The sequence below is a fragment of the Homalodisca vitripennis genome, chromosome 4 (genome assembly GCF_021130785.1).
Source record: "Homalodisca vitripennis isolate AUS2020 chromosome 4, UT_GWSS_2.1, whole genome shotgun sequence".
NCBI classification, from domain to species: Eukaryota; Metazoa; Arthropoda; class Insecta; order Hemiptera; family Cicadellidae; genus Homalodisca; species Homalodisca vitripennis.
Window position 1 is genome coordinate 33,470,438 of NC_060210.1, and position 24,756 is coordinate 33,495,193.

At 31.2% G+C, this 24,756-nt stretch overlaps 1 protein-coding gene across 5 annotated transcripts in view; it reads left to right on the forward strand.

Moving 5' to 3' along the window:
• The first annotated feature begins 201 nt into the window (after positions 1-201).
• Positions 202-24,756, forward strand: part of LOC124359137 (dynactin subunit 1) — a 67,923-nt gene continuing 43,368 nt past the window's right edge. Inside the window, exons 1-7 of one of the 5 annotated variants that reach the window (XM_046811621.1) lie at positions 202-474; positions 4,676-4,860; positions 5,575-5,738; positions 7,608-7,637; positions 9,761-9,808; positions 14,223-14,346; positions 19,265-19,369. In XM_046811621.1, the coding sequence (XP_046667577.1) occupies positions 4,690-4,860; positions 5,575-5,738; positions 7,608-7,637; positions 9,761-9,808; positions 14,223-14,346; positions 19,265-19,369 (642 nt within the window). In that variant the 5' untranslated portion in view covers positions 202-474; positions 4,676-4,689. The remainder of the gene's footprint in view (positions 475-4,675; positions 4,861-5,574; positions 5,739-7,607; positions 7,638-9,760; positions 9,809-14,222; positions 14,347-19,264; positions 19,370-24,756) is intronic. The other 4 variants (XM_046811625.1, XM_046811623.1, XM_046811624.1 and 1 more) reach the window with 4 other exon arrangements.

Sequence of the window (24,756 nt, forward strand, 5' to 3'; positions counted from 1 at the left end):
TATTTCATTCATCTTTAGACCTTTCCAGACGATTTACTTCTGGTATAATAAGACATTTTGTGATGTACCTTAAAACCTTATGGATAGTGTTCCAAGCCGAGTATTTGGTGGATCAGAAAAACAAGAAATTTATTACATTTTAGTTGTCGATGGAGGAATCACATCAGATGTTATAAAAAAAACAAACTCCGATCTGTCATTTTTATCCTGACTGACAAAAACTAATATTGCTCTAACCAAACCACAATCCTCATTTTGATTTGGATGCAAAGCATATTAATATAAAAAGCGTTTTCTTCTAGAGTTATGTGTATTATTCGTTTATAAGTCATTCGATTTTTAAACTTTTGCGCATTAAATGTGTCAATAAGCTATTAACTATTTATTTTCTCTTACTTTATTTCTGTACTAACATTTTTAGCTATCGGTTTTTAAGTACTGCTCACTTCGGTAAGATAGTTGCACCAGTTACGGGTGAGTGTGAAAAATAGATTGTTAAATAAATCTAGGTTTAGATCTTAACCGTATCATGATTTGTAGACTACTGTGTTATTTTCATTGATATAACTTTAGTTTGTCATGAATTAAATACAATATAGTTCTGTAGGTTGATGAATTTTGTAATATGCATTGAAAACAAGATTTTACCTGAAACTCATCTTCCTCATAATTTTTACATTATATTGTGTTGGTTTTTATTACCAAAAGTCAATGTTGTAGAATTTTATTTAGGCCTACCACCAGTTTAACTCATGTCAGCAGTATGATAAGCGGCCCCTATGACAATCGAATCAATAAAAATATCAAAACTTTTGAATATAAGAACCTTTAGCCTTTAGATATTGATAATTAATAATTACCAACTGTTTTGATTTTACAGAATAACAATATTGATCAATACAATCTTAGAAGTCTAAGGTAGCCTAATACGGTTGGACATTATTGTTCTAAATTACTTAATTCAAACAAGTTAAATCAAGTGTATGGTATTTGAGTAATGACTGCTAGAGATGGGGGTTGACTTAAATAACCGGTCATCGATTCATTTAATCAAACGTTTTGATATATTATAAACTTCAATATTATATAATAATCATAAGCAACAAGAATTATAATTTATTAACCACAAGAATAATACGACTTTTAATTAAACTAAATTTAACAATAACAAACATAACAAAACTGTTTAAAACATATTAGATAAACTTTACAATATAGTATTTACTTGCCCGGATAGCAGTTAGCAACCAGTTTTATAAAATAAATGAAAGGATTCTCCCCAGAACAGACGTATTTCCGTGTGGTACAAGAATTCACAGAAATGGTCTGCTAGTCTATTAATCCTAACACCCAAATTCCTTCAACTAATCTCTCACGGTTGTATTTCTTTTGCCTATTTTACATTCATCAACTTCTATTACAACCCCAGGATCACCCAACTTTTCCTCCCTGTCAAACTTATTATCTAGCCAAATGAAACATACTTCTCTACAAAAAGAAAGCCAGTCACAAACAGTTTTGCTCAACACATTATACTTTTCGTCACTGCATTCTAACATCAAAAAGTCATAGCTTGTCTGGTTCATAGAGAAATAGTACATGAGAGTAACTATATTTCTCATGCCAAACTTAGAACCTTCAAAGAACATGTTGGCAAAAGTGTTTTTTGTGATAGTGTGAGCATTTTGACTCTTTTTTGGTATCTAAACACCACCATGTTTGCACCTCTGACACGAGTTAGACAAGTGAGACAAAAAAATGGCGGACAACAGTCATTGAAACCTAACCTATAAACTTACAAATGAAATTGTTCGCTAAATAAAAACAATCTAAGGGATGGAACATTACATAACTAAATAAAATTTATTGTTTATAATTACTGTCAGCAGCTGGAACAAATATGAACAAAAAAGTCACATCATAGCAGGCTATTATTGCCGGCAGATTTGAAAATCATAACAATGATTCACAGATTTGCACGTAGATGGTCGGAATTAAACTTTTTCCACAAAAATACAAAACGGCTCCAGAATCACACATATACCACATGAAAGTACACAATATACACTACATTTTGACATGTAATTCATGTGGTTTTATCTGCTGAGATTTTTGTTATTAAGCTACCAATGAGTTTGAATTTTTAAAGTTTTGCAAGTAAGCGGTCCAAAATTTATGTTATTCTTAAAAATACAAAACGGCTCCAGGATGTCACATATACCACGTGAAAGTACACAATATACACTACCATATAAATGCATAAAACCAGATGTACGTCAAAATGTAATGTATATTATGTACTTTCATGTGGTATATTATACTGCAGCCAAAATATCGCCTGCAGTAATAAGCGGCCACCACCACAATCGAATCATAGATATTAATTATTATCTAAACTATCAAAACCAAAATTTCAAACTAAATTACATTATAAATATTTGAGGTATTTCACATTACTGTATAGTTTAGCTGTTTTTATATCTAAAAACGTAACAATTTAATGATGCATAAAAATCTATCTAGGCTATGTGTATAAAATGTTTATAAAATGTAACAAACAAACCAGTGTAACATTTAGTTTGTTCTGAAGGATAAATGAGGCAGCTTGTGCCAAAAAACACATGTTCAGCCCATTGTATTTGCTCCTATAACTAACATACCATAAAAATGATTTTATTTTGTTTGAATTGATTTGCAAAAGGATTGTTTTATTGTAATTAACTACAGCTAGAATGTTTTTGTATTCAATAGTTTAGGTATTGTTATTCGATAATTTGGTATCCTGATTCGATGGTGGCCGCTTACTATACTGTAGCTAATATTTTTTATGAACTACAATAAACCAAAATATCAATCCGAATTACGTTACAGGTCTATTTCAAATTACACTAAGGTTCAACTATGTTTTTATGTCTATGTTTTAATGATTAATTATAACTATCTAATGTGTAATCAAGGGTTTCTATATAAATATTTGTTCAGTATGGCATGTTTTCACACCAATTATATTCCATAATAATTATAATGCTAAAAACACAAAATCTGAGATTTTGTGCGCTATACCACGAAATAGGGCCAGGCTTGAAAGTGTTAATTAGGTGAATAATCATTTGTTCATTTGTGTATATAACGAAACAAACCAGTGCCTTTCGTTAAAATTAATTGAATTATTAGAGACCGTTCGAAATGTTTGTTTAACTTAAATTAGACTAATGTTTAGCATTATATAATATTTAGTCAAAAGTTACATATTTATTAGATACATATATTAAGACATTAAAAAGCAGTTAAGAAGTTTGTGGTATGTGAGTTCTTTAGCCCTATTTAATAATTTTGTAACAAGAATTCACAAGTATAACCAGATAAAGAAATAACACAATAGATAAATATTTAATAAAACGAAAAAGTATTACATCAACTAGTTAGATCAAAATTACAACACTTCTAAGGTAAACTTATCAACAACTATCCAACTAAACTAAAATATGTAAATAATTTAGCAGTTGAGACTGAACTAAAATAAAAAAGGAAAAAAAATTCATCTTGACTCCTGTAAGAGAGGTTCATGAAATAAATTCAGACAATTTACAGAAACTAATTTTAATAATGAGTTAACTTACTTAATTTTGTAACTAAACTCAACTGAAGAATAAGACATCTTATTGTGTTCTTTCAAGTCTATTAAACCAGTGTCAAACTGCAGTTATACCAGCTGTTATGATAATTGCAATTAAAACTGTTTATAAAAATACTTGGTTGCATAAACAGAACGTATATTTTTTCTTAGCAATAACATTACAATAAGAAGTCATACAGTGACAGAAAGCAAAATAGAAAATTTTTAAATAATTTAGCTCTAAGACTTTTAACTCGGGAGCACTTGCGCTATTAGATTGAATCTAACATAATATTTGTGTTATATAACATTTTTTTATTTGTTATCTTACAACACTGAACCCTTAATTTATGCTCCTATGGGTATGTCTGCTGCGTATTGCATCATGTTTAGACATTAGAAGTTGCTGGGGTGGGGCGTCATGGTGGGTGGGGTGGACGCTCCTCGCGGGTTATTAGTTTCAACCTAACAGCGCAAGTGATCGCGTCAGCCCAATGTTAGGAGCAATCTAATGGCACGAGTGATTGCGTAACTGCCAGATTTAATCCATCAGTTAAGTGATTTTTCTTGTTTTTCTGTTTGCTTTTGAGTTATATTTCGTAGATTGCTCTTTTATGACTTTACAATTATTGCAATGAATGAAGACCATGAAAAAGCCGTTCTTAGTTGGTTGGAGGATGTTAGATTCGATCTAACAACGCGAGTTCTTGCGTAACTTCTTGTAGCGCGAATTCTCACGGGTTAACCACACTATCTATGTTAATGTGGTAAATAAAGTAATTAAGATTTACTTTAATAAATATGATAAACATATGTTATCATTGATGTTACATAACCCACTGAAATAAGCACAAGTGATTTTTACATTTTCTCACAAAAACCTGTGAGCTCTGTACAAACTTGATTGAACCTAATGTTTAAGAAAACAATTACAAGCTCACTGTAGATTATTACAGTAACTAATTCAAAGAATTTAAGCCTATTTAATTTATGAAAAAATTTACCACTTTTAAAATCTAAAAGCTTTTATTTTTGTAAAAAAATATGTCACTTTTTCAGGTAAACACTGAAACATGGCAAATCTGCAAATTGGTCTTCGAGTTGAAGTTACGGGTAAAGGAGTTCAAGGTGAAGTTGCCTATTTAGGCACAACTGGCTTTGCAACTGGCAAATGGGTTGGTGTTATTCTTGATGAACCTAAAGGAAAGAATAATGGAACGGTTCAAGGGAAAACTTATTTTCAGGTATGAATTGTGCCTAACTATACACCTAGGTCTTACAGTAAAAGGAAAACTTTTAATAAACTAGTGCCTATAGAATATTGGTTTTTTAAAAATATTTCTTCTAAATTCATTTAATTTGAAATAAAGTTCAACTACTTAAATTCCTTTGAAAAAATATAAACATATTGTTACTTCTTTAAGCGATATAAGTTTCATAAAATGTAATTAAAGTGTAAATTTCAGTAAGTGTAATGCTGGTGTATTAAATAAATTAATTTTAATATTTATGACTTGGCAAATTAGAAAGGAACTTAATTAATAACAATAATTAATAATTAAATTTAAATATATTTCTAAATTTTCGTTAGTTTAATGTATTATACAGCCATCAGTTTTGTATTTACACCTTTTTGTTTTATATTTAGTATATTATTGTTTACTTGTAGCCTATTTATATAACTTTTTGTATTGTGAAGGAGATCCTATAAAATATAGAAGCAACTAGAATTTTATTTCAACTTTATTTCTACGTGTCAAACGTGTTCACTCTGCAAGTGAGAGATCTGGATACGAATCCCAATGGATAAGTTCTTCTACGTAATGAATTAACAATTTTAATATTGTATAGTATATAGTAGTAAGTATATCAAGCACTTTTAACATGTCAGGCTGGGAAAAGGAAAATTTTGTTTTACAAATCATATAACAAATCTAATAGTAACTTATTTGATGTAGTGCCGGGAGAACTATGGGATGTTTGTCCGCCAGTCACAATTAACTATTATTGATGAGTTCGGAAACAGGATGGAAGTTTTACAGTCGGGGGCCAGCCCCGCCTACTCCACTGCCACTTCCCCTGATGATCCGCCACGGTCTGGCCTGCGCTCTCGGCTCTCTAGGTACCCACCTCTGAAACTAAGCTAATTTAGCAATATTTTCCAATCCAGATGTTCTAGATTTTTCTCTATAGCCCTATTAATGTGCATGTATGGGACTCTTATACTAGGTAGTATGTTGAATATAGATATTTTGTTTTAAATAAGACAAGTATTTTTTACTTTCTACTAACTCTAATATATGACGAGTACACTAAAATTTCCATAACACATTTGAATTGGATCATCTGCATGCAGTTCACTGAATTGGTAAATTATTCATCGTAATTCATGAGAGTGTTCAATCTTGTTGAGTCTTATGAGGGAGAAAGACCCAAAATGGTTCAACAGTTTTGAAATTAATATAAATAAACAATTAATTTGACTGCTAATAGTGCCTATTTATGTAGTGGTATTAAATTACATTTTGTGCTTCCAGGTATGTAATGCTGGTGTGGCAATAGTTATCTCAACACAGTAGTCCTGTATATCATGGTCTTATTTATTAAAGTAAATTATCCGTCCACTTGAAACATAAATATTTCATATTATCTGCTTAGTATTAATTATTTTTCTAATTTTGGATCATATTTCTTTCGCTTTCTAAATAACTTATTTTCTTCCACTTGGAAACTAACATAAGAATTTCAAATAATTTGTACAATATTTTATTCTCAAAATAATTGTCATCTACCTTGGGTAAGGTAATTCAGAATTGTGAATTTAATATCTTTGATCATTGTACTTCCTCCTGTTAGAGAAATACAAAAGTATTATGGTTTCTTCTCTAATGTTTTATTTAATTGTTTTAAGAGTTATTCATTGTGGTAATTTCAATAGCAACAAAAGATTAATTTGTGTATGTTATATATAAAAATAATTATTTTTAATTAGTGACGTCAAAATTAAATAGAATTGTAATTGTACAATGGTAGGAGTCTGTGTAGAAAGCTATAGTTAACAGTTTTGCAATACAGTGTAAAGACAAGAAGCAAAAAGTAAAGAAATATTAATTTACATTTAAAAAATAGTAATAAATATAAAACTTTGGTTGTCTAAAATTAATTTTTTTAATTTTTTGTCACAACAGTTGTGTTCTTTATTTGTTTGGTCTTTTATTAGATAAATGAGGCTACAGATGATGAAACACAATATACAAGTAATATTTGTACCTATCTAGATATTGACAGGTTTGGTGTGAAACATGAAGGTACAAAGGCTACTCTGCAATGTAAGTTGGAAACCACCACATGTTTTTTGGAGATTGGTCCACTGCATTAACCACCATCACCACCACATATCCTTGTTTGTTGATAGTGGGAAATTTTAACAGCAATAAACATCCTCATATCCATGACAATCTTGACTGATTTGGTAATTACCGATCAAATGTTACAAAATCGTACCAAATAATACATGATGTGCTGAGGAAGGAGTAGAAAGAAACCTTCTACTACTTCTTCTCTAATTGTCATGCATTAGCAACAATACATTGAAAACATTAAAGGTTAAGAATTATTTAGGACTTCTTAGTCCTAACTTCACCTGGTAAAGTAAGGCATTCTTTGAGTTTAACTTTTTGACATCAAATTTTTTGTTTTGGAAATGTTTCTTTGTAAGCCAAATGTGTTATTATAATAGAACTAAACTTCTCCAATTAATGTTTATTTAACATTAAAATTATATGGTATAGATTTGCATTATATGGTTAAAGTTTTTCCAAAAAAATTGTATAATTCATTGACCAGTAAAATTTAATGTGTAAAAATTATCCTATCATTGCATGTCATAGATACTTTATAATTTAAACAATCACAATAAATTTTCAAGTCAACTAGTGAAATATTTTGTATGGAAATAGTTTATCTACAGTAAACCATGTTTCTAATGCAGCACCAGCCGTCGCAGGACAGAGCCCACCACGTAAGTGGTCCCATTTCAAGTGTGTAGAAAATCTTAGTTTTTTTAATCAAAGCCTTGAAATTTTATTTTCTATTTATATTGTTTATGGTTATGCACAGTTTTAGTAATTAGAAAATTAAGTTAGTTAGTGTAGACGCATCTAAGCTGAATGAATAAGAATGTCAATGGGATTGTTTATTATATCATGGTTTTTTACGGCGGTAAATTATGATTTTTCTTCCTGATTATTGGAAGAAGAGATTTTTAATGGATTCACCTCATATTTAATTAGTCATTATGTGAATACTGCAACTTATTGTGTATATGAATTTCATAAGTATAATTATTCTATTTTATGATAAAATTATCACAGTTTACTTTAAGGATTTGATTTAAAATTGTTTCCTAAAAATTATTATTTTGAAGTTATTGGCAATTTTTTCTCTCTTCTTAAAATCTGTACAATATATGAGGCTGTTCCTGGAAGTTGCTTTGGGTGAAGTATAAGGATTTTTATCATGACATAACCAGTTTCGAAATGAGCACCCATTTGGTGACCCATTAAGTAAAAGCAGTTTTGTTTTCTTGTTTTTCGTCATTATGTATGATACAGACATTAATAATACCTTCCACATTGTAAAAATGTCCTTTCTCATCTCTCTGCATTTGTGAAAACAAACATTTCTGAATCTAGGTGAGTAAAAGATTCATGATGAGAGAGAATCAAGTAATATTTATTGAAATGAGAACCAAGCTATCAATGTTTATTATGTGTAATTACATTTTTCAACCATTTGGGAATTTGATGGACATTCAGTGTGACTTATGTCATCAACTAGTTCATCTAAAACTTTTTCTCAAGTCCATGCTAGTTTATTCTCCCTTTTTATTTTATTCTGACCTTGATAAGCCACTGATGGAAGATTATATCAATCTGAATAAGGGACAGAATCAATTCAATACAAGGTCAACAGTTCCAAAAGGATTTGAACCTGTAATATCACATGTACCTTGACTGTATAACCTTTTCAGGCAGTACATTGCAGAAATCATTTTGTGTCTAGTAAAAAATTAGGGGTTAGTTACCATTGTTTGGAGTATATGACAGTTATCACTGGTGTAAACCAACAAGTAACCCCTTTGATGGCCAACCGCTGAGCAATACTGTATTTGCATTTGGCTTCTTAGCCCTAACTTTGTTTAATTACAATAAATATTATTTGCTAAATAAAACTTCTTAGCCTTCTTGCTTTAACTCTAAAATAGCCAGTGTCGAAATACCCACTGTTAAAAGCTGTCTAGTGGTATATACAGGTATTTTAAGAATTTGGTCAAGCAGCACCCCTGGAAATCTGGTTTATGAACGTATCCTCAAACTACTGAACTATTCTTGAAGGAGCAAATATCATTGGATAGAAGAAAGTTTTTTATAGTTGCAAAATATATTAATCAATCATCATTAAAATTATTGGATCTTCTTCAATTTTAGTTTTTGTTATGAGTGTTGTGTCAGCTGGTGGCTACACAGCAGTTGAGTCATCAACATATCCTACTGATTTTTTATTCCTTGTGTTGTTCAATTTTTTGTTTTGATATCTCAGGAAAACTATGTATAACATGTTAGGTTTCCAATTTTGGAATTAGATTAAAATAAGCTTAACAAAATAACATTATCCTTAAAATATATTTGCATACTAGTACTAGTACTAGTAGTTTATATTGCGAGGAGGGCATGGGAGGAGTTTGAGAAAAATTAATTTTTCAGTATACTCTAACCTTTAGAATAGCTATATACTATTAGCATGGGATCTATATGATGTAAAATATGACAGTTTGAGTGATCAATATTTTTGTACTATGAAGAACTGTTGGTATTTATAGTAGCAGCACGTCTCATATCCTACATTTAAGAATTTTTTAAATCAATTGAATTGAATCAAGGTTACTAAAGTAAAGCACAAAAAAAATTGTGAACTACAGGATGCAAGTGTTTCTATTAATAACTATCATACCTCCCAACAAATAATTGTAATTAACATTTTATATTTATAATATATATTGCAATTGAAAATTTTTAAGAAACGTAAAATTGTGTTTAAAAATTCTGCTGCATAAAATTATTCTTCAAATCTTTGTTTTGACAGCGTACGAAGGAAAAGTTCACCTGCTTCTCAAACCCCGTCAAGGACCAGGTAGTGATTGTTTAGTTTAAGTGTTCACGCTTCTTGTGCAAAGCACTCGCACTTCAGTGTTCGTTACTAATGCATCCTTCCCATCTCTTTGTATCTGTTGGTTATTTATAAGAGGGATAAATATCTATCTGTATAATATAGAATAAAGGTAGGGTTATATTGGATGTCAAATTTAATTTATATTGTGATTGTTAACACAACAATAGGGTTGTTTCAGACTGCTTTTTCATGCTTAGTCATACCTATATACATATCTATTGTAAGATTCTTCAATATCTTAATGTGTGTATTTTAAATTAAAAATTTTAATTACTTCTGTTTAACTTGACTATAAAAAGTCAATAATGTTAGATCTTATTTATGTTATAATAAGCAGGAAACTTTTTTATATTTTCCAGCGTACAACTTTTTATGTTAATCCTTACATCTCAATAAATGTCTTTATTTCTACTGCTACCTGCAATAAATAATTTATTATGGTTTGTTAGTTCTTTTCGGGGTCTGTCATAAAATATTGCTTAAATTAATATACCTGCTGTTGGCCCACATTATTAATGTAGTTATAAATTTATCTTGTAATAACATAGTACTTATTTCTATATTTTAAGTAATTTTAAGTTTACTGTTACGGTTTACAATTTGTTTTTTTTTTTCAGTTCATTGTTATTTTTATAATTTGCATAAAATTCGAGTGTATATATTTTGTTCCAGTACTAAACATTAAGTAAAGGTAGTATGTTTTTATCATTTATTTTCTCTTTTTACAGCAATTCTTTAATTAAGGCAAGATGTAAAATGAGTCGTAGCTATTAGTAGTTGTATTATTTATGACATAGCAAGTTTTTTCCAGCAGTAATTTCTTGAATAAATAACAGCAATGAACAAGTTAATAAGTAACATTACATTTTAAAAGATAAGTAATAGCAGTATTAACTAAACAGCTACTTTTTTAAAACTTCAATTGTACCAATACAATGAATTGTTCCAAATTTTAACCCGGCCAATTATGCTGTTTATTTGCTATCTTAAGATTTTATTACCCTGATGTATATATGCACATTTTTAGCCTAGATGTCAACAAATTGGATATACTGAACATTTATTGAATAAGAAGACATTAAACATTACAGTCACATTTCCTACTGCTTACCAAAGTGAAAAATAGGTTACTTCCGAACGAACATGAATTGAAAGTTAGTTTAGGTTGCAAAGGACAAATATTTCAATTACATTATGACCACAAGTAACGATCGTAGAACAAGGTTTCTATGTTTATTGAAGTAAATAGCATTGTCTATTTCTTTAACTTTATACAATAAGCTTAAACTTCATGCATTGTTCCTACATTTTCACCATTTCGACCCAAGCATTTTAATGGTGCTCTAACTTTGTTAACTTGTGTTGTAAAATTCTATGGGCAGTCCTTTAAGAAATCAAATAACCTCTTCTTTCACTTAATCATTGGTCTAAAAGCGTAAGTCATCTAAGTGTTCCTTTAATTTTGGGAACAAGAAGTGATAACCACTTGGGCTGGGTCTGGACTTTAGGGGAGTGAGACATGACATTCCAGCAAAATTCTGTTAGCAGTTTCTGGATTGAACAAGAGACATAGAATCGAGTGATGGTGTGAATAAACATTACACCTTTGATCAGCCTTCCTTTATAATGACCTGAAATTTCTGTGCAACCTCCTATTTACACCATTTAGGATGTGTTGGATAACCGATACAGGTTTTTCTACATACTTCAGTTAATTCACAGTAATAATGTTAGTTTTCTCATAAAAAAACATAGTGCCACAAATTTGGTATATGACTAAGTGGACTGGTACTAAGTTGTGTAGAGATGTTGGAGTGACAGAGATAGAAAGTTAAGAGATATTGAGCACTCCTGTCTTGTCACATACATTTCATTGCTGCTCTACTCTTCGCAAACCTTTTTTTACGTTCATCTCTCGTATTATTATTCATGTCAAAGACTTTTACAAAACTAAAATCAGGAAGCATGTCCAATGTTTGCATATTTCTCTTGTACACTATTTTTGAACCAAGTAATATAGTTTTATTTTATATTTTGTATAAAAGGAATGCCATAAGAGGTTAGCACAATGCTTTTTGCATGAGCTGCACTATTCATTACGTGTTTTTATTGTTACTTGAAGAGCATGTTTTATGTTACATTTTTCTTTCTGCTACGTTGATGAGTAGTTTCATTAAAATATGCATCTAATATTTCTTTTCTTTCCAGTTTTAATGTGAGCTTGCCATAAAGTCACATTAATCAGTATACAATTTTTGAATGAGAAATATGATTTTAAAAATTATTAGTCTTCTACCTATGTTTTATTGTAATATAATTTTACAGATTTTTGTAATCATAGTCTTTTTCCTAAAACTGCAGAATTAGTAGAAATCAATGACAGATGTCTTATATGCTGTAATATCATAAATCCAGAAGTGTTTGTTGGGTTTTGGAACAACACAGTCTCTTCTGAATCCATGATTTTGGGATAAGATAAAGTGGACAGGACAATTTACAAATTTCCTTTTTTCCAGAACACAAACATGTTTGTGATTCCATGATTTTACCACACAGATAATAAGTATGGTACACTTAATTTTGGAGTAGTCTTTATTAGCGCAAATTAAAGACTGTAAGTGGACACATGGAACCTGTAACGATAGTGGAAATAAGATTAAATAACAAAAACCTTTTGCTATTACGGTAACTAAATATTTTTTAATTTATGAACATGTTGAAAAAGAATTAAAAAATTATAGCTATTTAAAAATATTAAAATGAATCATTTCAAATAAAGAAAAAATAAAAGGTAAGAAAAAAAGCATAATTATGGAGTTTTATAAAATACATAAATAAGTAATTTTACGTAAAATAAATTATCGCAATTCGTATAAAAATAAATAGCTAGAAGTGACATAAAAATAAAATTATGATAATTATTAATTAGTGAGATAAAAATCAAGGATTTATTTTTATGTACACTGAACTCAGTTTCACACATAGTTATTCAATGATAATCATGCTTTCATCAATTTTTAACTCTTAATTTACACTATACAACACCTCATTGGCTCATTGACAAATGTAGGCTTCACAGGTATTACATTGATGTTCAGTGTTTCTGTTATCTCTTAATTCTTTTTCCACACTATCTGTCTAAGTTTTAAGTTGTCTCTATTCGTGAAAATCATATTATTACAACTTTAAAAAATGAATTGGCAAGACATAGTAGTTTTTACAGGGATGTTATGAAAAGACCCAATAGGTGTATGTTTGGGGAAGGGGAAAACAGAACTTTTTTATTTGCGAAAAGATAAAAACCAGATTGAACCTGGGACATTACTCAATCTTACACCATTGTTTTATAGACTCACTTGTACTAGTACATGGAAGGAGGAAGTAAAAGTCCAATAAACAAAAGCATTTAATATAACACATTTTGAATTTAATATAACAAAAAATATAAAACTCTTTAAATTAATATTATTATAGTCAAGTTATTAAACAAATTTAAAATGTTTCCTTTTTACAGTAATTTTTGTGTGCTATGTATCTAATTTTATAAATTAAAGGAATTATAATGTTTGAACATTTGGATCGCTCAAATACAATATATCAAGTTTATTTCTAAGGTCTATAAAAAAGTACTTGAAATTATTTTCAGTGAAGGGTACAAAAATTCGATATAAATAACTAAAAGATAAATGATATATCTGTAAATAATAAATAGCATTATGAAGAAAATATTTAAAAAAAACATTGTCTATTAATCTTGTACCAGTTTTTAGACATTATTAAATCTAATAAACTGTTTTGTTTATTTTTATAATGTTTATATCACTATTTTAAATAATTTGAGTCTAGTAATTTTCATTTACTTAGGATAGTGTGTGAAAAAGCTAAAGTTGTTGTGTTTCGAGTATATTTTTTTCTTTGACAAAGGAGCAGAGTGAAATAAACGATCATGGAGCTTTACGGTAAACATGTTATTTTTCTATCTAATACAAAGATGAATGTTTCTCTCTTTCTTTGATAAAATAAAAGTATAAAATTGTCTTATATACTGTAAATCAATCACAATGTACACATCTTTATTTGTAAATATCTAATAAACCGAATGTTCCTTAGTTGAGATGGTTCCAAATGTAGTCTCTAACTTTCAATATTAAAACTTTACCACATGTTGCAGAAATTGATTGATCTTTGGTATGTATTTAGAATTGAATAATAAACTTGGAAGATAACAAGCAGCTATATCATCTTCACTACTACTAATAAAATACAATATTTTTCACTCATTCACAGAGTCAAGAGTGAAAAAATGATTCTTCAAATAGTTTTTTTATTTTATCCTAACAGTAAATATTTTGGACACTGTGATCCATTGTTACAGTTCTCGTCAATCACTATCCTCACGGAGTCGCGGGGACTATCAGAGCCGAGAGGATGTCACAATGTCTGCCGCACCGACGCAACATGTTTCCGAGCCTGCGTCAAAGCGAGCTTCATTTATCGAGGTATTTATTAGTAACAGATGAATTTCCAGACACTTTGCATTAATTAATTCTACTTCCCTTATTTTGTATTAAATAGTAACATTGTGTATTTTTAATGTCACATGTTTTTTTCAACTATTATAGATTTTCAGTTTTAACAGGAAAATAATTAAATTTGTGAGCTGTGATTTGAGCCAGGAGTTAATTTAACTAATTATTGAAAATGAAACTTCTAATGTTTATGGTAATCTATTTTTATTATATATTCAAGAAAAATGTTGGGTCCATCAATATCACATAAAATTGTTGCTTTAAATCTAATATCTTATAATTGTATCTTAATAATGTAATAATTTAGAAAAACAACATTTTTGTTTTGAAAGTTAGATGTATATATTTATATACATTTATTAAATTTTTATAAATTAAAATACCCTAATTTAATTTCAATAAACTTTTAATCACAAAAAGTACTTGCTCCACCAGGACTCGAACCCGGATCTCTCATTTACTGGGTGAGTGCGCTACCAACCTGGAAGTGAGAGATCCTGGTTCGATTCCCAGCTGAGCAAGTTACTTTATATGTATAGAATTAGATTCAGTTAATATAATTTTGAAAATATTAATCATATTGTAGATTCATCACGATCAGATTACAGATGGAAGAATATGTTGTAAAATAACATTCAAAATGTTCGTTGCAGCAGGTATTCTTGAGCTTATCATAACAGACTTTGAAGAGAAATGTTGATAGTAGGATGTGTATGTATTTCTTATAATATATAAATTTGGTTATTTAGTAGATAAGGTGTGAATAATATTTGCTTGGATATATGTATTTATAAAAAAGATAATTTTATCTATAAACAGTAAAAGATTTAATCAATTTAAAATTGTTCACATGAAATTAAACACAATGTTAGGACAGAAAACAATTTTAGGGCTCAAATCTGTCATTAACCTTTTGAGCAGTTACTTTCCAAACATCCAATAGGCACCAAAAATGAGTATTTTCAATTTGTTACAATTACTTTATGTTGTGTTGATCTGCAAGTATGACATTGTGTGAGAAAAATATAATTTAATCATTTTTCATATGAAACAAACTTTTTTATATTTGGTAGTAACCTATAGGAAGCTTCCGAAATGCTTTCTTCAATCTGTTTTGTAAGCCTTATCCAATAATATACAGCTATAAAGTAACATTGCTGGTTACTGTAAAACAACAGTAAAGGCAGATCGTCAATCCTAGTGTTTAGCGAGAGCTGGCTGGATACCCACAAATATGTACATCTGACATCTAGTAGATTGAATTAGAACTGCAACAATTTGCTTCTAAACATCGTCAAGGGATGGCAGGGCGGGCAGTTCACTAATGAAAATTAATAGATTACAACATATTAGTTCACACTGCTTTAAAAAAATAAACCCAAAACGCAATTATGATGCCATCATCGAGTGGTTTGAAGTGCATTGATGTAACTGTTGCATGTTACTGTTAAGGACATTTATAGGTTATCCGGAAAGTAGTATTACAAGGCAAGTAGATCACATGGAGACTTTTAGTGTTAGAAGTTGGTACCATTGCCTTATAGCAAAAAGCCTGGTAAAGTGAAGATCAGTTCCAATTCAGTAGTTATTCAAATGACATCGTTGTGAAGGCTTTGAGGTGTGTACACTCATTCTATTTTTGACCAATTACAAAGTGCACACTGTAATATGTTAACTGAATGATAACGAAATCTTTTATGACTGTTAGGTCTAAACCTTTCACTTAGTTCTAAAGAAACCTCTCTACCTCCTGTATTTCTGTTTACTCCTCAAATGTGATGCTTCCACAAAAAACTAAGAGATATTTAGTTGCTGTTCTTTGATTTTATTTTGACCCATGAAAAATGTTAAGCTTTTCTGCACCTTTTTGTAGATGCACAAATACATTCCATCGATAGATGTACTGCCGATTTTTCTGCTCTTTCTGTAAAGTCTGCATTCATCGCGAGGCATTAACTCATCTTCATTATATGTTTCTGAAGAGGACCATGTCTTGTTAGCATTTCAATCATCAGTCTTATATTCTTCTTACTTAAGTTTTTGAGTCTAGTCGAGCCTTTAGAATAAGGTCCGATTGATTTTTTTTTAGACCAGAGATGTCTTACCACGTCTTGGATTTAACTAATTTTTCCCATGTAGTTACTCAGCTGTATAAGAAAGAAACTTTACAGCTCAGCCCTACCAAATTGTTATCAGAGCCTCTTGGCAAGAATACATGCTTTAATTTTCAGGAATGCCTTCATGATCTGGCCCCCAAACAAGGATCTTTTTGTCTGTCCACAGGAGTTCAGTTAGAACATTCCTGCATTTCCATACTTCCCTGGACTCAAAAGTATAGGCGTTGATCACCTTTAAATCAAGCTGACTATTGGATATTATTAGGTATTGAGCACTTTCAGACTTCGACTGAACCACCTATCTGGTTCCTGGCCTTTATACTAGAAAATCTGCCCTTGAACGTAAGAAATACTTCATTACATCTTTTTTATGGTAGATTGTGTGCCATTTTTCTCTACTTTACATCATGGATTTCATTATGATCCCCTCACCGATTTGGTACTGGCTGTCTAGAAATTGTGTGCTTGCTATAAACTGAAACTATTTTGCAATGAAACGCGGAGATGCAATGAAACGCAGAGATGCAAAGAAACGCAGATATGCAATGAAACGCAGAGATGCAATGAAATGCCCTTAGCATATAGATAGTGAAATACACCATTGACTTTGCATTTGGCATGAAACAAAATGAGGATGTTCATTTCTAAAGAACACTACAATGTCATTCAAGAAGTTACTGACAATTGAGACGAATTCACTTCCACTGGGTTTTCACTACAAGGCAGTGGTACTGTCTTTCCCCATGAAAATACATGAGAGTTATTTGCCTTGTAATCTTACTTTCTGAATAACCTTTGTACTGTAGTTTCTCAGTAATAATTAACGTGACAGCAATGGAATTTCGATAATATGAGTTTCAGTGTTATGTGTACAGATATGTTTTTACAGACTATAACCTAAATATGAAATATAAATAGTAATTTATTAACAATTCAATTGATATACCTGAAACTCTGTATATTTACTCAGGTCTTAATGATTCAAAAACAATATTTTTTTTTTAATTTTTAGGACACCTCATTAAAATTTGTTGGTAGCTATTAAACTTTGTTGACTGTTTCATAATAAACAAGCCATGTACCAGCATCGTTTAGGTTTTCCTTAGGTGCTGTGTTTTAAAAATATAAATGAGGACATGAAAAATTATTTTTAAGGAACCTCCATTAAATGAAGTGGCTTTAATACCACTTGAGTATCTTACATTAAGTGGTATAACCACTGTTAAGACCCGTAAGAGTCCTAAAATTAAATTAAATATTTGTATAACATCAATCCAACTTGTATGAAATACAGCAGTTTTTACTGCCTGGTGTGCCATGATCTTCAATCAGATTCATCCCTCCAAAGCCAAGTCCTAGTTATGCCTTGCCTTGCCAAACTTTCCTGATGAGGTGGAGTCGTTAATACCAAAAAACTGGAGTTAACGTGCACAGTTTATAATTATTAGTGCTGCAGCGAACATGTTCTAGCTTAACAATTTCTGATTTCCACAATAAATTGTTTATGCTTATAAAAGCTACTTGCTGATCAAAATGATTAAAAACATCTTGATTTAATAGATAAGCTCCCTTATTGTTGTCATGATTTGTTTGTATTACAGTGTTTATATTTGGTTGATTAAACTTTCATTAAAAAAGACTATGCTATAATATAAGTCAGTTAAGATAAATATTAATAGACTGGCTTACATATTATTTTTGCTCCTTTTCTTCCTCTTTCCCTAAAGGAGCAAACCATTGATTTTAAATATAGGCTTACAGAGTAAGAGAAATGTCAACTTCCAATTAACTAAGAATGGATCATATGTGATATTGATTAATTGTAGTGGCTGTATAAATTGGAAAACTCCAAACTTCTATCATGGGACTCCAAAAGTGAAGTAGTAATCAGATCTTTAAGACATCAAGTCATTAATAGCAGTAAAAACTGGAATTTTTAGTTTTACTTCTCGCCAAATAGTGTGTTATAATTCAATTGATGTCACTAGAGGCTTTATATATCTTGTCCCTTGTGTTATAATCATTAGTGATTTTTTAAACAAAACCAGTTTTCTACAGTAATAATACGACTCAAAGTGATATACAGATTATAAAATTATTTTTCAACTGCAAATTACAAAAAGTAGCGCAATCTAAATTATTGGTTTTGTCTATGGTCACTGTTCTCCATTTCTACCAGCTGATTGAGAGTTGACTGTAACTTTATTCTACAGCAAATTTAACATATTGTAGCTGCACGTTTTGAAATTGTATTTGATCCTGCACCGACAGCCTTGACTACTCAGCTCTGATTTTTGTATTTGTGATGTCTTGAGTTTTAGCTAATTTGTACTTGTCCGTTGGAGCCTGCTGTTGGAGACTGTAGTTTGCTTCTTTCTTTTATTTTACCGTACTGCTATGTAAACTGTTATTGTTATATTTCGCTATATTTTTAGCTTAATGCACTTTCAAAGATCACTCAGATATTTCTGTTTTGTTTTGCATAGTAAAAACCTATAAATTCACGTACTATAAGCTTGTTGTGGCTTTATTGTGTTTTTTATATTACTCAAAGTTGTATTTGTTTTATTGTTTCTTTCATTTCAGATGTAGTTTCTTTATTTACAGAATAATTAAAAATGCTAGTTTCCTTCAGTATTCCAAATGTTTTGTGTTTTTACAGTTTGTTAACTGAAAATTTGTTGCCAAAAGTCTGAGAGATTTACAAGTGCAGTTTTGCTTAAATATTAGTTTGATTAGAGTGTGTGCGTGTTTTTTGCGTGGTGTTTCAGAAGTTTTCAACGCCCCAACCGTCACGACTACCAACTTTCAAATTCACCCCTAGAAGGTCTTTAGCCGTGCCTTCAAAGTCTTTAAATTACGTCGGCACAACTCAAGTAATTGTGATTCCGTTCTGTGTCTGCTTTCTCACACAGGCCTTGTATAGTTCATGTCTCGGTCTGCTCATTGGGTTAGTTTTTCAGTTTGGGGATGGTTTTGATCATTTTTCCAAAAGGGTGTGTGAGTCTGCCAGTCATCTACAATGTAGTAAATTGGCTTTCTACTTTAAAGTAGTTTTGACAATTTCCAGTCAAGAAATTACACAGACTTCATTCTGTGTTGAATGTTAATATCAGATGCAGTTTGTTGTTTAATCCGAATTCTAGAAACCAATGTGTTTTAAATTGTGTATATCTCAATAAAACAACTCGCTCCAGAAGTTAACTGGTTTTCAAAATTTTGCCCCAACTTCTGCATTTCAGACTCATACACCATTTTTAAGCTTCCTGAAAGCTTTTCTAGATCTCCTGTTTCTAATGCAAGGCTTCTGTCAAAAAATATTTCCCTGTTCTTTCTTTTTGTATTAGTTTTTCAATATTTTAGTTGCATTTAGTGAAGATTCTTTGTTTTAATTTATTAATAATCTTTTTTATTTGATGTTTTATTCATTTTTGTACTTTATTCTATAGGGGAACAAAATTTATGCGATATTTGTTTAGAAAATTAAATAATAAAACAATGAATAGTAAAAATTGTTCTAGTTAAACTGATGGTTTAATTTTATTTCCCTCTTAAGCTGTTATGTTTAAAATAATAAATAATATTGAAAAAAATAGACCATAAAATACTATTTTAGTGAAACTAAGTACAAAATACAGAAAAAATATTAATGACAGTAGTCTTTATTAAAAAATAATAACAATTTTACAATTAATAACTTTAAATTAAGTAAAACTGTTGTATTATGATTTGCTTAGCTTACTTATTGTTCCTTGTCTAACAAAGTTACATACTCTATTACAGAGTAACAGTTTTACTCTTGTATAATCTTACAAGTTTCTAAAAAAATAACTAATATTGCCACATGATGTACAAGCTAACTACTTTAAAACAATATACTAATTACTGAACCCTAATGAGAATGTTAATAATAATAGTATTATGAAAATTGTTTAACAAATTTGCAGTTAAAATTAACACAGTTAAACGACTTCATATAAAAATTGTGTATATTTTTAAGTTTTCTCTCAAAACATCAATCACTGTTACTATAAATATTGTCTGTTCTTGGAATGTTATGAAGCAAAGAAGATGTCAATCATTTGAGATTGCCTGATGGTTGTATAGAGAAGCATGGTAGTTGGCATGTTTACCACACATTATCTGTTATGATAGGGTGTTAAGAGAGACTATTTAATTGGAGAGCACATACAGATGTTATTGTTACTTTTAGTATTTATTTTTATATCCAATAATTTCAATCTACTACCCTACAGACTTTGCTTTCTGCTAGCTGTTGATTCGTCAATCACCAGTCTGACCTGCTCATTACGTCAATATGAGCCTTTACTTCCTCCAGTGGATCCTGTTAAGTGCACTAGAGGACTTTTTTTGGAGCAATAGCTTTATTTTAAAAAGTAGTGAAACAGTCTGAATTAGCAATATCTGGTAAATATTAGAACTTAGCTAACTGGTTAACAGGAAATAACCAAAGAACAGTAGATGTGTTTATTGTGTTATTTTTGTTATTACATAGTCTATTCAATATGTATGGTCTTATCCAGGGTTTTAAGATTTAATTTTTTAATAAAATATCACAACCTTAAATTCCCTAAATGAAAAGATATGGAATGTTATGTTATTGCCAAATAATAAAGTTTTATTATTAGCAAGCATTTTACTGTAACATTCTAAACAAATTGAGAGAAACCGATTTAAGAGTTACATAATGGATCATTGGAGACTGTTATAATAGATAAAACATGTTGAAATGTGCCTCAAATTCCTTCTTCAGAGTGAAAAGTGTGAGATGAGAGAAAGATGAGTTCAAAACACAAGATCTTTGCTGATATCACAAGTGAGGTTGAACTCTTGCATTGTATTGTATGTACACACTGATTATTGAAGCTGCAGGTTAGGTATAATTTCCATCTGCTATTGAGGTGTAAGAGTTAATACAAAATTTGATGATTTAAAGTCTCATCATTCTGATGTAGGAGTTCTTAATTTTGGAGATCAAGAAGTTGGCACAGTTAGTCCCCATATAACACACTCCAATATAATAATCCTTCTGATGTAAACATTTTTTATCACCTTAGAACTTATGTAACTCTTAATATAGGGTCATCGAAAAATAATGTCTAGATTTTAAATAACTGTCATAAAAAAACTATTAAAGGTAATTTAAAGGTTGTAGTCTTAAAATGTGCGGAAAGAAATAAATTTTTTTTTTCATACCTTAGTATGTTTCAATGTGAGCACCGTTCGTTGCCCTGCAGATATCAAGTCTGTAGTCAACTTCCTGCCACGTGCGTCCAATCATATCTGGTGTAACAGTTAAGATTGCGGAAGAAATTCGCTCCCGAAGATGGTCCAAATCCCGAATCTTTTCTGCGTAAACTATATTTTTTATGTACCCCCAGAAAAAGAAATCCAAAGGGGTAAGATCGGGACTTCTAGGAGGCCATGAAATGGGGGCTGCTCTACCAATCCAACCGTTGGGAAGCGTGCGTTTAGTGCAGCGCGTACCTCGCGATGGTAGTGAGGTGGAGCCCCATCTTGCATAAAAATGATTCGCTGTCCAGTCTGTTGTTCGATATTGTCTAATTGGGGGAACACAAACCGTTCAAGCATGTCCAGGTAAATTAGGCCTGTAATGGTTTTTTCTACAAAAAAGAAAGGTCCAATAACTTTGTCATGAAATAACGCGCACCATACATTGAGTTTGGGAGAATCACGCACATACTCGTGGATTTCGTTTGGCTGTTGCGATCCCCATACACGGCAATTGTGATGATTTACACATCCATTTATGTGAAACGTAGCTTCATCACTAAACAACACTCTCTGTAGAAAATTTGAATTATCAATTTCATTTAACATAAAACTTGCAAATTCAGTTCGTTTAGGGCGGTTGGTAGGTTTTATTTGCTGTTTTATCTTAATTTTATACGCATGAAGTCTTAGCCATTTGTGCAGTACATTTTGTATTGTTGTTTTTGGAATGTTTAGTTGAAGACTTCGTCGAGCAATGGATTTTTTTGGGCTCCTAACACAAGATTGCCGGATACGCTCAACATTCTCTTCTGATGTTCTTGGTCGGCCTGGTCTAGATTTTTTGCCGACGGTCCCTGTTTCCCTAAACTGGTTAAACCATCGAACGATAGCTTTGTTATCAGGTGCTGTTTGACCCGGATATGTTCTCCGAAAGAGCCGCTGTACACTGACAATTGACTTTGACTCCGCGTACCAAATCACGCACTGTGCTTTTTGTTGCACGGTCAACATCGTACTGAGCGGCGGCGCGTCTGTGGCCAGCTGGCCTTGACGATTGCGCAGCTTGTCTGCGCATCACAAAGACAGGGAAACACAATCAGACAAACTAAAAACAAAACTTGCGTTCACCAGTTATCGTCCAGTGAAAGAATTACTCATTTAATATGAAAGATTTTGATGTTATAATTTTATTAAATCTAGGCATTATTTTTCGATGACACTGTATTAGATATACCTCTGTATTACCAATTTCTATAGGTGTGATACAACAATGTTTTTAGAATTTAAGGAAATAACATAATTATATATTATAAATAACAAGTGTTCAAAATTTCAACATCTAAAAATAACAAATTCTCTATGTTTTTAACCCTGTTCTAGTGCAGTTTTTCAAAACTATGGATTGTAGTGACTCAAAAGCATGTCTTTCCAATATGAAAGCAAAATAACCTTCTACTCACTCCTTTTCATCATCAGTCAATGTCAAAAAGTCCAAAAGCATAAAACATAATATGGGTATACAATTTGAAATTATGCATTGGGATAAATTCAAAATATTTTGTGTGTTGCATTCAAGAAAAGTTTATTCATTATAGTGCAAATTTAGTGAATAGTGCAAATGTTACAATTTAGGCTCTCGCTAATGTTTTACCTCGTCATCAAAGGATTAACTTTAGTAATATGGCTATTCAACAATTGGTAAAGCTTACCACTGGTAAAATATTAGGGATTTGTTTAGTACAGTAGAGCGTCGATTATCCGAAAGTTGGTCATCCGAAACGTCTGTTAACGGAAAGCCAAATCCTGCTGATGATTGGTCAGCCTTATCCGACTTGGGTCGTATATTATGATTATGAAGGCTCTTATTGATTGTCGCCGGATCCTAGATGATGTTGTGTGCTCTTGTGCATGCCTACCATTTGTTCCTTCGCATTGTTGGAATCGATTGTATTGTTGAAAATCAACGAAATTTTCATATAGTAGTAAAGGAACCGGCCGGCAGGAGCGCATGCAGCGTAGCGCTGTGCGCGATCGACAACAATCCACCATTCCACTGTTACGTACAGTACCGTTCCACGTCCACCTAACTCTCTTTTGTGCCACTGAAATCAGTGTTGTTTTAACCTGTGTGCTATTATTCGTTGTGCTGTGTGACTTCTAGCAATGTCTGCAAAACGTAAACGTGTTGTTCTCAGATTATATGACAAACTTAAAATTGCTTGATTGATTAGAAAAAGGTCCAAGTAGATCAAGCTTATCTCGGGAGTCTGGCTTCGGGAATTCAACAATAACTGACACCAAAAAGAACAGTGAATCTATCACAAAGTTTGCGTGTGTACTAGACATTGAAGATGGCAGCTTGCATAAAAAACCATAAAAACAGCAGAAAATCAGGACTTGGACACAAAAAGCATTCGAAATGAACAACAAACTAGGGGGTAGTAACAATTTTAAAGCTTCCACTGGTTGGCTGAAGCGATTTAAATCTAGTCATGGGATTAGAGAGATACGACATTCAGAGGGAAAAACTGTCAGCTGACACTGATGCTGCTGAAAAGTTCAAAGAATGTTTTTAGTGTTTCCTTGTAGACGAGGGATATAAGGACAGTAACGTCTACAATGCAGATTAAAATGGGTTATATTGGAAGAAAATGCCGACCAAATCCTTTGTTTCTAAAAAATAAATGGCAGCACCTGGATTTAAAGCCAGCAAGTCCCGCATAACAGCTATGGTATGTGGAAACAACGTGGGCACTCATAGACTACCTTTGCTGCTCATTGGAAAATCTTTGAATCCACGATGCTTTAAAGGAATAAAAAAACTTCCGGTTATCTATAAAGACCAAAAAACTCGTGGATGGGTACTAAAATACTTATTGAGTGGTATGACAGTGTGTTCATCCCATAGGTTAAAAAACATCACATGAAAACTGGGGATACTGGAAATGTGCTATTGGTAATTGATAACACTCCGACTCATCCCTCAAACCTTTCACTGGAGAGAGAA